Source organism: Saccoglossus kowalevskii, chromosome 2 (assembly GCF_978046115.1).
Source record: "Saccoglossus kowalevskii chromosome 2, keSacKowa6.1, whole genome shotgun sequence".
Classification (NCBI taxonomy): Eukaryota; Metazoa; Hemichordata; class Enteropneusta; family Harrimaniidae; genus Saccoglossus; species Saccoglossus kowalevskii.
The window spans coordinates 39,469,088-39,483,695 of record NC_140642.1 but is presented as its reverse complement, the minus strand read 5'-3'; the positions used below and the strand labels follow the sequence as shown (position 1 = coordinate 39,483,695).

General features: G+C 35.9%; 1 protein-coding gene across 1 annotated transcript in view; it reads right to left on the bottom strand.

The window, feature by feature from the left end:
• The window catches only part of LOC100379064 (poly [ADP-ribose] polymerase tankyrase-like), a 93,962-nt gene that overhangs the window by 22,533 nt on the left and 56,821 nt on the right, over positions 1 to 14,608 (bottom strand). Inside the window, exons 11-27 of the mRNA XM_085495486.1 lie at positions 11,826 to 11,945; positions 11,664 to 11,741; positions 9,055 to 9,218; positions 8,736 to 8,943; positions 8,474 to 8,630; positions 7,843 to 8,051; positions 7,283 to 7,507; positions 7,090 to 7,131; positions 6,290 to 6,415; positions 5,803 to 5,961; positions 5,239 to 5,367; positions 4,562 to 4,633; positions 4,350 to 4,440; positions 3,063 to 3,256; positions 2,853 to 2,935; positions 2,544 to 2,656; positions 639 to 1,042 (exon numbers count right to left, since the gene is read on the bottom strand). Of these exons, the coding sequence (XP_085351612.1) occupies positions 639 to 1,042; positions 2,544 to 2,656; positions 2,853 to 2,935; positions 3,063 to 3,256; positions 4,350 to 4,440; positions 4,562 to 4,633; positions 5,239 to 5,367; positions 5,803 to 5,961; positions 6,290 to 6,415; positions 7,090 to 7,131; positions 7,283 to 7,507; positions 7,843 to 8,051; positions 8,474 to 8,630; positions 8,736 to 8,943; positions 9,055 to 9,218; positions 11,664 to 11,741; positions 11,826 to 11,945 (2,574 nt within the window). The remainder of the gene's footprint in view (positions 1 to 638; positions 1,043 to 2,543; positions 2,657 to 2,852; positions 2,936 to 3,062; positions 3,257 to 4,349; positions 4,441 to 4,561; positions 4,634 to 5,238; positions 5,368 to 5,802; positions 5,962 to 6,289; positions 6,416 to 7,089; positions 7,132 to 7,282; positions 7,508 to 7,842; positions 8,052 to 8,473; positions 8,631 to 8,735; positions 8,944 to 9,054; positions 9,219 to 11,663; positions 11,742 to 11,825; positions 11,946 to 14,608) is intronic.

Here is a 14,608-nt window from a genome sequence, read left to right as displayed (position 1 = left end):
ATTAATTGCAAAATAACATTTCATACCTTTAATAGTTCCATATTGAAATAATAAAAATAATCTCATAATCCCTTATAGAATATAACATTCCCTAAATAGAGTAGAAATTGATCTAAGCGAAATTTTAGCGAAAAAAATATACAAGCCATGTATGATTTTGGCAGAAAAATATTATTGTCTACATAAGAAGAACAACACATCTGGTTACTAACAGATCTTGGGGAGTATAGTACTGACCATCAGGTTCTCATTTTTATGTCTAAACTTTTTAATTTATTTTGGGCCCAATTTTCACATATATCATGAAAATTATATATAATAATAATCACAGTGAAATTGAATTATTGCAACCACAAGAAACAAGGGTTTAAGACAAAAACAACAAAGAGGAAGAAGAATTTCTTTGCTTCATCGGATGATACAAGCAAGGTAAAATTAAAAGTGCTTATCGACCACATCATATATGCCACCATTATCCTAGCCACAAGAAGTGTTAATAATGATAAAAATATGCATCATTATGGGCAAGGTAAAAAAAGGAATATTGATAGATATAATGTTGGCTAGGAAGAGATATACATGAAGTGTGTGTACATGTACCAGGATTTAAAGGTCATGCACAAATCGTTGTAACTCACCTTGGCTTTATGAGTTGTAATATGAAGGCAGGATATTGCAGCACCTCTGAATGCAGCCCTATGTAATACCGATTGTCCATATTTATCTGTACTATCAACTCCTTTATCATTCATAGCTTTAGTTAATAAGCTAACCACTTCAATAGGATCTAGTTGTGATTTATCAGTATGTTCACCCATTTTAACTAATGCATAATGCAATGGCAGTCTATTGTATTTATCTCTCACTAAGGGGTTTGCTCCTTTTTCCAGCAGAATTTCCTCTGTTTCTACGGACGAGTCTGGTCCACCAGTATTGCTATTCACGGCATAGTGTAATGGAGTACACAGCTTATTATCCATAGCATTTACGTCAGCTCCTGCTTCTATAAGTGACCTCACGGCTGATGCTGTCTCATGGCCAGCTGTTTTGGGAAAAAATACATGTAATTCGGTAAATGTAAACATATTTAGGGAGGTGTAATTTTGAAGTTAAATATCCTATATTAAATCGATATGAAATTAAATATTAAAATTGAACTCCCCCAGGCATCATGTTAAATTTATTTCACCAAAAAAAATTAAAACAACATTAAATGTATAAATCATACATGAAATAATATAAATAAATGAATGCTAGTTAGAATAGTTTTTTTTTTTTGGTAGAGATTACAGATATAGTTCATCAGAACTAGACAGGTCCTTAAACCCTGTATACATAATGTTATAGTTTAATCAAATACATCTTCAAATAAAGAAAAACAAACAAATATTGTGAATCAAATATTAAAAAGACAGTGTTTTAACTTTGCTTTAAACATGGTTTTGTATACTTATGCAAGTGAGGTGAGGGGGGTATTAACCGTACTCGACCACGTTAGAGCCCATGCCCAGGCAAGCGCCCGCCCCCGACTTGTGCGCAATTTTTATATTTGGGGTCACATTCGGCAAAGCGCCCACCCCTTCAAAATGCAACTAATTTAAAACTTGGTCTTGCGTAACAAATCTTGGTAATCGTTTTTATATGATACAGCATGGATATCGACCCCTGTGAATATGTTGTAAATGCGTAGACCACGGTAACCGTGCGTAAACTATGCTTCGACAATGACCTGTTAATAAAAGTAAAGTGCGGTAAATATTTCATGCCATATTCAGTTTACCTCTAAAAAATGGCTAGTTATTAGTTTTTTGGAAAAACCATGTCGTTTATTCGCTGAAATCAATTCCAACAGATTGTACTTCGACATCGATAATTCACTTCTGCATTGCGTTACCGGAAAGTCTTCGGGAATTTCCGAAGAATTGCGTCGGTACAATACAGCAATCTGATTGGTTAATAACCAACTTGACCCATTTGGTCAAAGGACGCTGCTGCAGGTCAAATCTGCAAATGCATCATGGCGGAAAGATTGCATACGATCCAACACCTTCGTCAGTGGAGATAAGGATGAGAATTTTGACTAAGACTGTGTTCCAACAGACTCTAATGTTTTTAATTTCATAAATTCTGGTGGTACGTAATTAATATTGTAATAAAATGTGCATATTTTTTGTGATCATTTCTGTTTCTTCATTGTGAAAATCAATGACGACGCAACTAATTTCGTAATTTGATTTTCCCTCAAAGACGTAAACTGTCACATGATGAATCAAAATTTTCATTTGCACTCTTTTTCGAAAGGGGTGCTCGGGTAAGCGCCCACCCCTAAAAAATCATGATTTTCTGAGTTGAGGCCCCTGGGCGCTAACACGGTCGAGTACGGTAGTTTGAAATAATGACATTACTGCCATTAGGTGTCATGCTTGCTCATTCATTTTAATGAACAATCTCACAGACGTTGAATAGTTCTTGTACATGAGTATGCTTAATTTCTTGACTTATTCTTGTTACTATGTGATGTTATATGTTTACAGTTTACTTACATGTGATGTAGCTGCATGTAAAATGCAGAGCTGTTTTATCATTTCTACAATCAACTGCGTTCACATTAGTTCCCTTGTTTATAATCTTAGTTACAATACCATACAGTCCTTCCCTATATACAAGTAATACATTGGTATAATTAGTCTCCTCAAAGAGTCCCATTTACTCTGATGCAATTCATTCATAATAATTTATTTCCGTATTTCTGAAAACTTAGTGTTAAATCTCAGGAAGCATTGAATTGTTAATCATAAGACTACAAATCATAACCTTCATACTACCCAGAATGCATTGCAACGTGACCTTACCTAGCAGCAAGAATGATGGGTAATGATTTTCCATCTTCTTTTTCATTTTCCGATGCAGCGTTGACATCAGCTCCTGCTGAAATCTGTCAATGACATCAAAATAATAACAGGCTTTAATTGTACTTCAGAAAACAATTTGTGAAGAATTATTTTTTCAAAATCAATTGGTACATATACCAGCAAATAATCAATTAAAATCATCATACTTACAAGCATTTCTGCTGCATTTTTATTCTTCTGGTGGATCGCCAACAACAATGGGGTGTTGCCATCCTTATCTCGAAGGTTTAAATTTGGTTCATGTTTAAGTATCATACTTAGGGCAGGTCTATCTGTTGTTTTATCACCTTCTTTCACAGGCTTTTCATTGGTGCTTATTAACACATGTGATATACTTTGTAAACCTATAAGACAAAAGGGAATACATACATTGTCAACCAACTGTATGTTGCCTGTGACATGCAAAGTGAAGAAATGTGTGTCGTCTCCAATATGTTGAACATAGCATAACTATTATGACCTTGTCTATTGACAATACAGATATTAAAAAATAAACACACATTCAGGATGGATACAATCTAACAATTCACTCGCTGATTAGTAATTCTAATCTCCCCGAGCAAAAGAGAAAGAATAAAAGTTCTGAAACACTATATCTCACCAACATTTGCAGGAAAAATATTGACTAAATTAAACAAGTGTAACCAAGAAAACCTGTAGTGTAAGGTACATACAAGGTAAAGGTGAGAGTGGTAAAAATTCTTGTAAAAAAGAACAAGAACAATGAGGTTACTATAATTAAACTGACATAAAATTGTACACATACATATTGATAAGCACAAATAAAACTTGATTGGTGAAACAAACATGGTGATGTAAACGCTAAGTAAATTTGATGAATAATCAAACATTTTGATTTCTTCCTAAAATTACATATTAATGGTGTGGGTAGAAGCAAATGGATATATATTTATGATTCTTCCTTCTTTTATTTCCCTCTCAAAGTTTTTTTTAACTGTTATAGGTAGTTTTAAGAAAATGTTCTTTCAGAAATCTTAGAGGTACCTGCATACAAATATTAATTAATTCACTTGGACTACCATTTTTTTAGCAGAAGTCAAAGATATCAATTATCCCCACAAAAATACCAAAAATTTAAGAATTAACCAAAGTTAAAGAATTAAAGATATAGTTTACAAATCTTAGATAGACTTGAAGTTTGTAAGAAGTCGAAAATATCACTTTTTATCATTTATGATAATAAATCATATTTGCATAGTTGAGCTCACAAGGAATCAGCATTAGACAATGGAATTTGTTTTGTTTAAGGCAAAGTTTATACAAATTACATTTAATATGACAATATTGCAATTGGTTTGCAATACTTGGACCATAGTGATGCTGTTTACGCAGCTTCAATTTATTTTAGAGTTGTCATAAACATTATACTTCTATATTTAATTTGTTTTTCAAAAATTCTAACAAAAAAATGATTACCTCTGGTATTATAATCTTCTTCTGTATCAAGTATCTTCTCTCGCTTGCCGACCTGGCAGTTCACATCAGCCTTTATCTTTTCAATAAACACCTATAAAAATTTAGATCAGATATTTCACTTTAACATTTGTATATTGTGCACAGAGCAAAATTTATATTACTACATATTTGACCCAATTAGGGTACTCTTACAACTTTAATTGTAACATTACCTTTAACATAGCGCGTCCGTTTTCCATCATCTTCTGTCTTTCGGATTCGTTTTTACTGTGCTGTGCTTCTGGCTGTAGATCAAACACACAAATAATTAAACAATGTTCACCTGAAAATCACAACAAGTGGAGATTTTATTCATTGACCATTATAATTCCTGAAATAGAAGATTTACTGTTCACTATGAGAAGTCACATAATACATATGTGGTTCGAATGTCTGCTGCGAAAAACAATGATCTTATTTTGAACTTTTTTATACAGATAGTTGTCGAAATTTCTATCTTTTAGAGAAGAATATCTGATTGAGATATCTTTACTTATCGAAATTGACAACCATCAAATGTGTATAGCACATTATTGAGAAATGGAAATACCCAAAATATAGTTTAGCATTTTTCAATCTACAAGATGTTTTAATGCCATTATGACACTTGTTTGCTTTGTTTTTTAATTTGAATTTTAAGATAGTGTACAATACATATTTACCATATCTCATAAATTATGCATGTAAGTCACAACAATCACACTTGGCCAAGATTTAATAGTTTTTATAATGTACATACTAACAACTGATAAAATGAAAATAGATGATATAGAAGTAGTGAATGTAAGAAGTACGGTAATTGAACAATATTTAATAATTAAAAAGTCCCTGAAATGTATATGTTGCTTACATTGAAATCTGCATATACTGCAGCACATCGTAGTAATGGCGTGAAACCCTCCTTATCTTTCTGCATACTCATCTTATGTAATACTGAATTTTCTTTATCACCATCACCACAATCATTACCACCAGATTTCTGGAATATAACACATTTTATGTCATTTATTAACATATTTGCTGGTCACCATGTTTGTGACAAATGTCGAACACGAATCAAGATAGTGCTACTAAGTTGGACAATATAAGCTAAAACTAATTAAACCATTAACTATAAGACTGATTGTGCCCTGAAACTGAATAAACCATTAATTATAATAGTGATTGTGCCCTGAAACTGAATAACCCATTGACTATAATAGTGATTGTGCCCTGAAGCTGAATAAACCATTGACTATAATAGTGATTGTGCCCTGAAACTGAATAAACCATTAACTATAATAGTGATTGTGCCCTGAAACTGAATAAACCATCAACTGTTTAACAGCAGAGAAGAATTATACATGCAAGAATTCAAACAGATAAGTTAGGTGTATGGACCCAATATGAAATCAGCTCTCAGACAGTTACTTACCGTTTTCACAAATGTTTCAATAAGAATGGAGAGATCATTAGCCATACACTGCTTGGCCATAATATGAAGTATGTTTTCTCCAATTTTACTAATATCACTGTCTTCAGTTAGAAGTTTACCACCTCTATCTACCAACAGCTGTACTAACTTAGTATTATTCTGAAACATAATCAGATGCATAGAATTAGAGTTCAGAGAGTGTTTCTTTAAAAAATACATTTTTTCAATTGATACATTTATTAAATTTTTACTATTTTTAATCAGAAATCAGATAAATTCATCAATTTTATAAGTTAATGAACTGAATAAGCATAGTTCAAAAATGTACTTTTTAAAAAGTACATTTGTTAATAGTTTTTATTATGAAATTATGATTATCATCGGAATATTGTAGCATTTCATTCAACACAAAAAATCTGAATTACCATAGCAAACAAATCCTGTAGTGCTTATTTGCACAGTTGTGAAACACACATATTTGTTATACCTGCTGTATTGCCATGGCAATAGGCGTTTCTCCTAATGTATTCACTGTGGACGGATTACATCCATTGTCTAAAAGGATCTTGGCAACATCCAAACTCACTGACACTTTCTTGGTATCAATAGTGTCCTAGTTAAACAAAATCAATATTACATTCATTAGAAAATAGTCATGAACAATGACATAGTTTACATGAATAATTTACATTCTGAAATAATATAAGGTCACTGATATTAAGATCGCAGTCATTGTTTCACAAGGAGTGGGTATTAGAGGTCCCTGTTTTTGTTGGAGGACTGTGGTGTACTAGATACTGTAACTTTATATAATAGCGATGCACATCTCAACTGTGGAAGAGGCAGGGTCAGTGGTTTGCAAATCAGCATGTAATTTACACATATTGTCACAAAATGTGAATACCGATAAGTATGCATTTGTTTTCACCAAGTTTTGGATTTATTTAGTTCTGACTGAACAGAATAAATCGTCTTTGTTTTTGGATTTAGCCCACATAAGAACTAACAATCATCACAGATGTAATACCCAGTATCTCCCAGCAATGCTCAAACTATAAAATTTGTTAGTTTTTTAAATACAAGGTGTTTGAAATACCAGGAAGAATGTGATTCAGATTGTGGGTTCCCATGTATTGGAATTAAATAGTGAAAAAGAAGCAATCCATATCCAGGATGAGATATGTCACCACAGTCTTGTCTATTCATAAAAGTGACTTAGCTGCTGTAGTTGGGACATTTGTTCATGTTTAACTCATGATAAGTCACAAAGAGAGAAAGCTTACTTACCCAGTACTGTACTTTAATATTGTTACAGGCAACATGATGCAACTACGTAAAAAAAACAACATTATCACAGACTAAAATATATACAATGAGATTTTATCATAGTACTCCAGAAACGATCCCTATAAACAACATTAGATGAATTAAATCACTGAAAAGCAAGTAATTAAAGTGAATAACATAGAGTTGGACTTACTGCATTGTTCTTATTGATGTCAGTCAGTGTGACATCAGCTTTCTTATCTTGTACTAGGTATTTCAATTGAGAGGTAAGACCTTTGCCAAGCGTGCTGCCACATACAAGCATCACCATAGTACATCCATTCTCATCTCGGAAATTCACATCTACACCTTCTTGTTCCAGTATGAGATCGGCACAGCCAGTATTACCCTGCATTACAGCAATGCCCAGTGGTGTTGTCTGTTGATAACAATGTTTTCAAACATTATGTATACAGAGTACAGTAGATAAATTCATAACTCACTGAATCTATGGGGCAACTAGGTATATCAGCATGTGTGATCTAGTATGTAATTGTATCACTAGTGATTGATACAACCAGGTTACATTAAACACAACACTGACAATTAAACTGAAACACAGGAACTCATGCAATATAAGCAATATAAAACATTATTTGTAGATTTGGAAAGTTAATATGCACAATAAAAATTAATCCAGAATAAACCCATAGTGACTTACTAATGTAACTGATCAAGTGGTTGAAAACACAGTTACAATCATTGTGTACATACCTTCCAGTCATTAGGTGTATTGATATCAGATCCAGCAGCTAGTAACACTTTTAGACAGTACCACCAACCATAACCTGCAGCATAATGTGCGGCTGTATTTCCCGATGAATCACTCACATTAGGATTGGCACCCTTTCTCAGTAGATAACAAACCACAGGGTAGTGACCATTCATCACAGCATGGATTAAGGCTGTTCGCTTTAATTTGTCTAAAAAACCAAAACACAAATTCAATCTCCTGATATTTTATTTGAAGCACATGATTACTGGTTGCAGGTATTCCACTGTAATCCCCACATATACTGTAAAACTGCTTAATTCTTACTGCTTGCAATTTTCGCGAAGACAAATTTTGCGAAGTTCACTGCTTTTACTGCTACAAAATTATATGATTTTTACTGACTTTTAAAAATTTGTCTCTAATACAGTTCACAGTAACCACATGTATGTTGGTCTATTAATACATAAGTACGGGTACACCTAAAATGAACACAAGCAATCTAAAGATAGAACACCAGCAACCAGCTTCAAGACAATTACTAGAAAATGGCTGAAAAGCACCCCCCCCCCAAAATGGCATGATCAACATTATGACCATTTTGTCTCCATAGAAACCAAACAATAGACTGACCTCTCTTTTCAACAGCAGCACCTACATCTATCAGAGCTTTGACTGTGGGTAGATATCCTTTCCTTGCAGCCAACATGACCGGCGTCATTTTATTGCGTCCTGCACTAAGTACCTTCTCAACATCAGCGCCATGCTTAACTAAGGCACGTACCACATCCTATACAAATAAATGTAAGGTTACACTCAAGCTGACAACACAGAAGAGAAATAGAATACCGTTCACTCAGTGTAATCGCAAGTATGGCGTAACGTATTGACTTACCACATGGCCGTTCTCTGCAGCATAGTGCAAGGCTGTATATGTTGCCCTGTCTGTTCTATCAATCTGAAAACCACCACCGTCTTCATCACGATTCTTGGAATCTTTTATTTTCTTAGCTAATATTTCTATATTATGCACTCGTCCTGTTTTTGCTGCAACCATCAATGGAGTTAAACACATATTGTCTGTTTCCTCAGGGTTCATACCTCTGGTGAAGGAATAATCAAAGATTGATGATAGAGGGCGCTGTACATCAACCAGGTTACTGGTAATAATCTAAATGATCTGTTTTATAGCTGATAATGACGAAACCGTTTACCTTGAAAGCAGTAATTCCAACGTAGCTGTGCCTTCGGATGCTGCGGCATAATGTATTGGTTTACGTCCTAACCTATCCGGAGCACTGTAGTCTGGTAACGCTGCCAACAGCTTGGTCAGATACTTAACATTAGGATTGATGGCTGCACAGTGTAATGGTAGAATCTGAAAAAATAAAATTACAATCACATCATGTGTTCACGAGAGAAATCAGCAGATATACATATTAAGCAAAACTTTGTACATTTAATTTATAATGAATAAAATGTTTAATGTCCTGGGCTCTACATACAATCAAATTCTGACTTTCCATGAACAATGGAATCTACAACAGAATGTTTTGATAATAGATTTACAATAATGCTATTGCATGCTTTATGTTTACAATCCCAATTAAAGGCCTTCCTGAACCACCAGGGACAAAAATATGGAGTTTTGACTATTTCAATTCTGGATGCTAACTGATTAATGCACTCAGACTTTAGTGGTGTTCTCACTGGACGAAATAAGTCGTCACAACGCCTTTTATTTGAGAACGTTGTTAAAATGTGTGTGTGAACAGAATACGCCGTTGTGGCGTTGGCGTTTTTGACACCGTCGTAAAAGGGGTGGACCAGATCCAAAACGCCGTTGTCACACCAGTTTTTGCACAACACAATGTGCCGTGTGAACACAATACGACGACCAATACGACGACGACTATTGCCGACTTATTTATGCTTGTCATTACACAAGATGGCGACAGAGGTCACGGTTACAGGTCGAATGGCAAAATGGTCAACGAAGAAATAAGATTACTGATATCTGTATGTAGAGAATCGAATATTCAAAGAATGATGGACGTCTAGGGATGCGAGAGTATATGCTGTAATTGCAGAAAAAGCGACTGAAAAGGGGGTTGGACAGGACGTCATTACAATATCAACGGAAGATCAAAACTTTTCGTATAAAGTACAGAGAAGTGACTGATCACAACAAAAGCGTTAGAGATCCGAAAACTATGCCATTTTGGGATGAACTACACGAAATATTAGGTGGAAGGCCAGCATTCAATCCTCAAACACCGGTGTTTTTACTAAGTGAGAGCGCGAGCAGACAATTCAGCAGATTATCTAATATTTGCACAACAAAAAAACAGTGTTAACACTGACGTTTTTTTAGACGTGTAAGAACGTAGCTTTTGTATATAAAAACAAGCAGCCTATCGGCTGAGATAGCTCCGCTGTTAGCAATGCACATTTCAATTAAAGAACTGAAGACATCATTAGAAAATGAACAATATGAATAGTATCAAAGCAATCGGACTTACAGTTTTTAACAAGAAGTCGAAAATATCACTTTTTACCAAAAATTACAAAAATATTCACCAAAATAAATTTTAATTAGAGAATTGAAGATATCATCACAAAACGAACAAATCTGAGAGAGGTCCACATGTAGTACCTATATATGTAATATCAAAGCAATCGGACTTACAGTTTTCAACAAGAAGTCGAAAATATCACTTTTCACCAAAAAATGACAAAAATATTCACCAAAATTAGAGAATTAAAGATATCATTACAAAATGAACAAATCTGAGAGAGGTCCACATGTAGTACCTATATATGTAATATCAAAGCATTTGCACTTGCGGTTTTTAACAAGAAGTCGAAAATATCACTTTTTACCAAAAATGACAAAAATATTCACCAAAATTAGAGAATTAAAGATATCATTACAAAATGAACAAATCTGAGAGAGGTCCACATGTAGTACCTATATATGTAATATCAAAGCAATTGCACTTGCGGTTTTTAACAAGAAGTCGAAAATATCAGTTTTTACCAAAAATGACAAAAATATTCACCAAAATTAAAGAATTAAAGATATCATTACAAAATTAACAAATCTGAGAGAGGTCCACATGTAGTACCTATAGATGTAATATCAAAGCAATTGCACTTGCGGTTTTTAACAAGAAGTCGAAAATATCAGTTTTTACCAAAAATGACAAAAATATTCACCAAAATTAGAGAATTAAAGATATCAACATGAAATGAACAAACCTAAGAGAGGTCTACCCAAGGTACATATACACCAAGTATCAAAGCATTTAGGCTTGTAGTTTTCAAGAAGAAGTCGAAAAAGTAAAACATTGACACGGACGACGATGACAGACAATCACTCATATGATAAGCTCCGCTCGACAAAGTCGACAGCGGAGCTAAAAATCTGTTTACAAACATATCGATAGTTTATTTACTGTTTCTGTCACTTGAGAGTGATTGGCAGGACTTATTAAGATAAATTTGTCAAATCCAAGAATGTTGGCATACATTTAATGCTATAATATTCATAGTTGTAAAAAGCAAACAAAATATAGGTTTTTATAACAGTAAAATATGCAGGTTTACTGAATGTCTCGTCAGAGGTGTTGACTCAAAGCCGTTTAGAGACATTATGATTGTCTTTGTTCAGGGTCCATTACATAGTCAGAAAAATTGAGTTAAACTGTAATTATTTTTGTTCACATTTGAGAGATTTGAAAAAATGTATTGTATAATTTAATTGACAACTAATTTTTAAAATAATCATGTTTCAAATCACTTCATACTTGCACCTACTTACCAGATTATTCTCGATGGGTTTCTTTCGCACAGATACAGACTTAAATGGACTCAGTTCTTCATTGTCATTAAGTAAAACCTAAAATAAAAGACAATGTTTTAGTAACTTATTACTAGGTATTAACCAGCTAATAATTGACTCTTAAAACAAACTAAGTCTTACTTCTTTGTGAAGGAAGTTAAAGCCACGTCCTCCAGATTTTTCCGCCATTTCAATAATGTGACCAGCCAGTTTATGATGACCATTTTGAACAGCAATATGAACCATGTCAAAACAGGACTCCTGTTGAGAAAAGAAAAATTATACTTTATTATAACTTTCCAACAAGACCAGATACGCCATATGACAGAACATATGGCACAAAGACATAAAATGTAGACCAAAAAAAATCGAGGCCAGCCAACAATGTGGTACCACAGACAAATATGGAAAAACCTCAATTCATCCAAACTAATAGTGGCTTTGCGTATTCATAGCAATGCATGTTTTTTTTAAACATCATATCAAATAAATTCACTCATTTCTGTTTTTACAATTGTAGGAACTGACAAGCAACCATTGCATTATGCAATGTGATTGGTCAAAACAAGTTTCAGTTGTACATGTATGTGAATTTCACAAGTAAATATTTTTATTTTCCTGTCATCGCAGAGTAACAGTCCTGCATGGCAGAGTGACAGTACTGCATGGCAGAGTAACAGTACTGCACGGCAGAGTAACAGTACTGCACGGCAGAGTAACAGTCCTGCATGGCAGAGTAACAGTACTGCATGGAAGAGTAACAGTCCTGCATGGCAGAGTGACAGTACTGCATGGCAGAGTAACAGTTTCAGTTGTACATGTATGTGAATTTCACAAGTAAATATTTTTATTTTCCTGTCATCGCAGGGTAACAGTCCTGCATGGCAGAGTGACAGTACTGCACGGCAGAGTAACAGTTTCAGTTGTACATGTATGTGAATTTCACAAGTAAATATTTTTATTTTCCTGTAATCGCAGAGTAACAGTCCTGCATGGCAGAGCGACAGTCCTGCATGGCAGAGTAACAGTACTGCATGGTGGCAGAGTAACAGTACTGCATGGTGGCAGAGTAACAGTACTGCATGGTGGCAGAGTAACAGTACTGCACGGCAGAGTAACAGTACTGCACGGCAGAGTAACAGTACTGCATGGTGGCAGAGTAACAGTACTGCATGGCAGAGTGACAGTCCTGCATGGCAGAGTGACAGTACTGCATGGCAGAGTAACAGTACTGCACGGCAGAGTAACAGTACTGCACGGCAGAGTAACAGTACTGCACGGCAGAGTAACAGTCCTGCATGGCAGAGTGACAGTACTGCACGGCAGAGTAACAGTTTCAGTTGTACATGTATGTGAATTTCACAAGTAAATATTTTTATTTTCCTGTAATCGCAGAGTAACAGTCCTGCATGGCAGAGTGACAGTCCTGCATGGCAGAGTAACAGTACTGCACGGCAGAGTAACAGTACTGCATGGGGGCAGAGTAACAGTACTGCATGGTGGCAGAGTAACAGTACTGCATGTTGGCAGAGTAACAGTACTGCACGGCAGAGTAACAGTACTGCACGGCAGAGTAACAGTACTGCATGGTGGCAGAGTAACAGTACTGCATGGCAGAGTGACAGTCCTGCATGGCAGAGTGACAGTACTGCATGGCAGAGTAACAGTACTGCACGGCAGAGTAACAGTACTGCACGGCAGAGTAACAGTACTGCACGGCAGAGTAACAGTCCTGCATGGCAGAGTAACAGTACTGCATGGCAGAGTGACAGTCCTGCATGGCAGAGTGGCAGTCCTGCATGGCAGAGTGACAGTACTGCATGGCAGAGTAACAGTCCTGCATGGCAGAGTAACAGTACTGCATGGAAGAGTAACAGTCCTGCATGGCAGAGTAACAGTACTGCATGGCAGAGTAACAGTACTGCATGGCAGAGTAACAGTTTCAGTTGTACATGTATGTGAATTTCACAAGTAAATATTTTTATTTTCCTGTCATCGCAGAGTAACAGTCCTGCATGGCAGAGTGACAGTACTGCACGGCAGAGTAACAGTTTCAGTTGTACATGTATGTGAATTTCACAAGTAAATATTTTTATTTTCCTGTAATCGCAGAGTAACAGTCCTGCATGGCAGAGTGACAGTCCTGCATGGCAGAGTAACAGTACTGCACGGCAGAGTAACAGTACTGCATGGTGGCAGAGTAACAGTACTGCATGGTGGCAGAGTAACAGTACTGCATGGTGGCAGAGTAACAGTACTGCACGGCAGAGTAACAGTACTGCACGGCAGAGTAACAGTACTGCATGGTGGCAGAGTAACAGTACTGCATGGCAGAGTGACAGTCCTGCATGGCAGAGTGACAGTACTGCATGGCAGAGTAACAGTACTGCACGGCAGAGTAACAGTACTGCACGGCAGAGTAACAGTACTGCATGGCAGAGTGACAGTCCTGCATGGCAGAGTGACAGTACTGCATGGCAGAGTAACAGTACTGCACGGCAGAGTAACAGTACTGCACGGCAGAGTAACAGTACTGCACGGCAGAGTAACAGTACTGCACGGCAGAGTAACAGTCCTGCATGGCAGAGTGACAGTACTGCACGGCAGAGTAACAGTTTCAGTTGTACATGTATGTGAATTTCACAAGTAAATATTTTTATTTTTCTGTAATCGCAGAGTAACAGTCCTGCATGGCAGAGTAACAGTACTGCACGGCAGAGTAACAGTCCTGCATGGCAGAGTGACAGTCCTGCATGGCAGAGTAACAGTACTGCACGGCAGAGTAACAGTACTGCATGGTGGCAGAGTAACAGTACTGCATGGTGGCAGAGTAACAGTACTGCATGGTGGCAGAGTAACAGTACTGCACGGCAGAGTAACAGTACTGCACGGCAGAGTAACAGTACTGCATGGTGGCAGAGTAA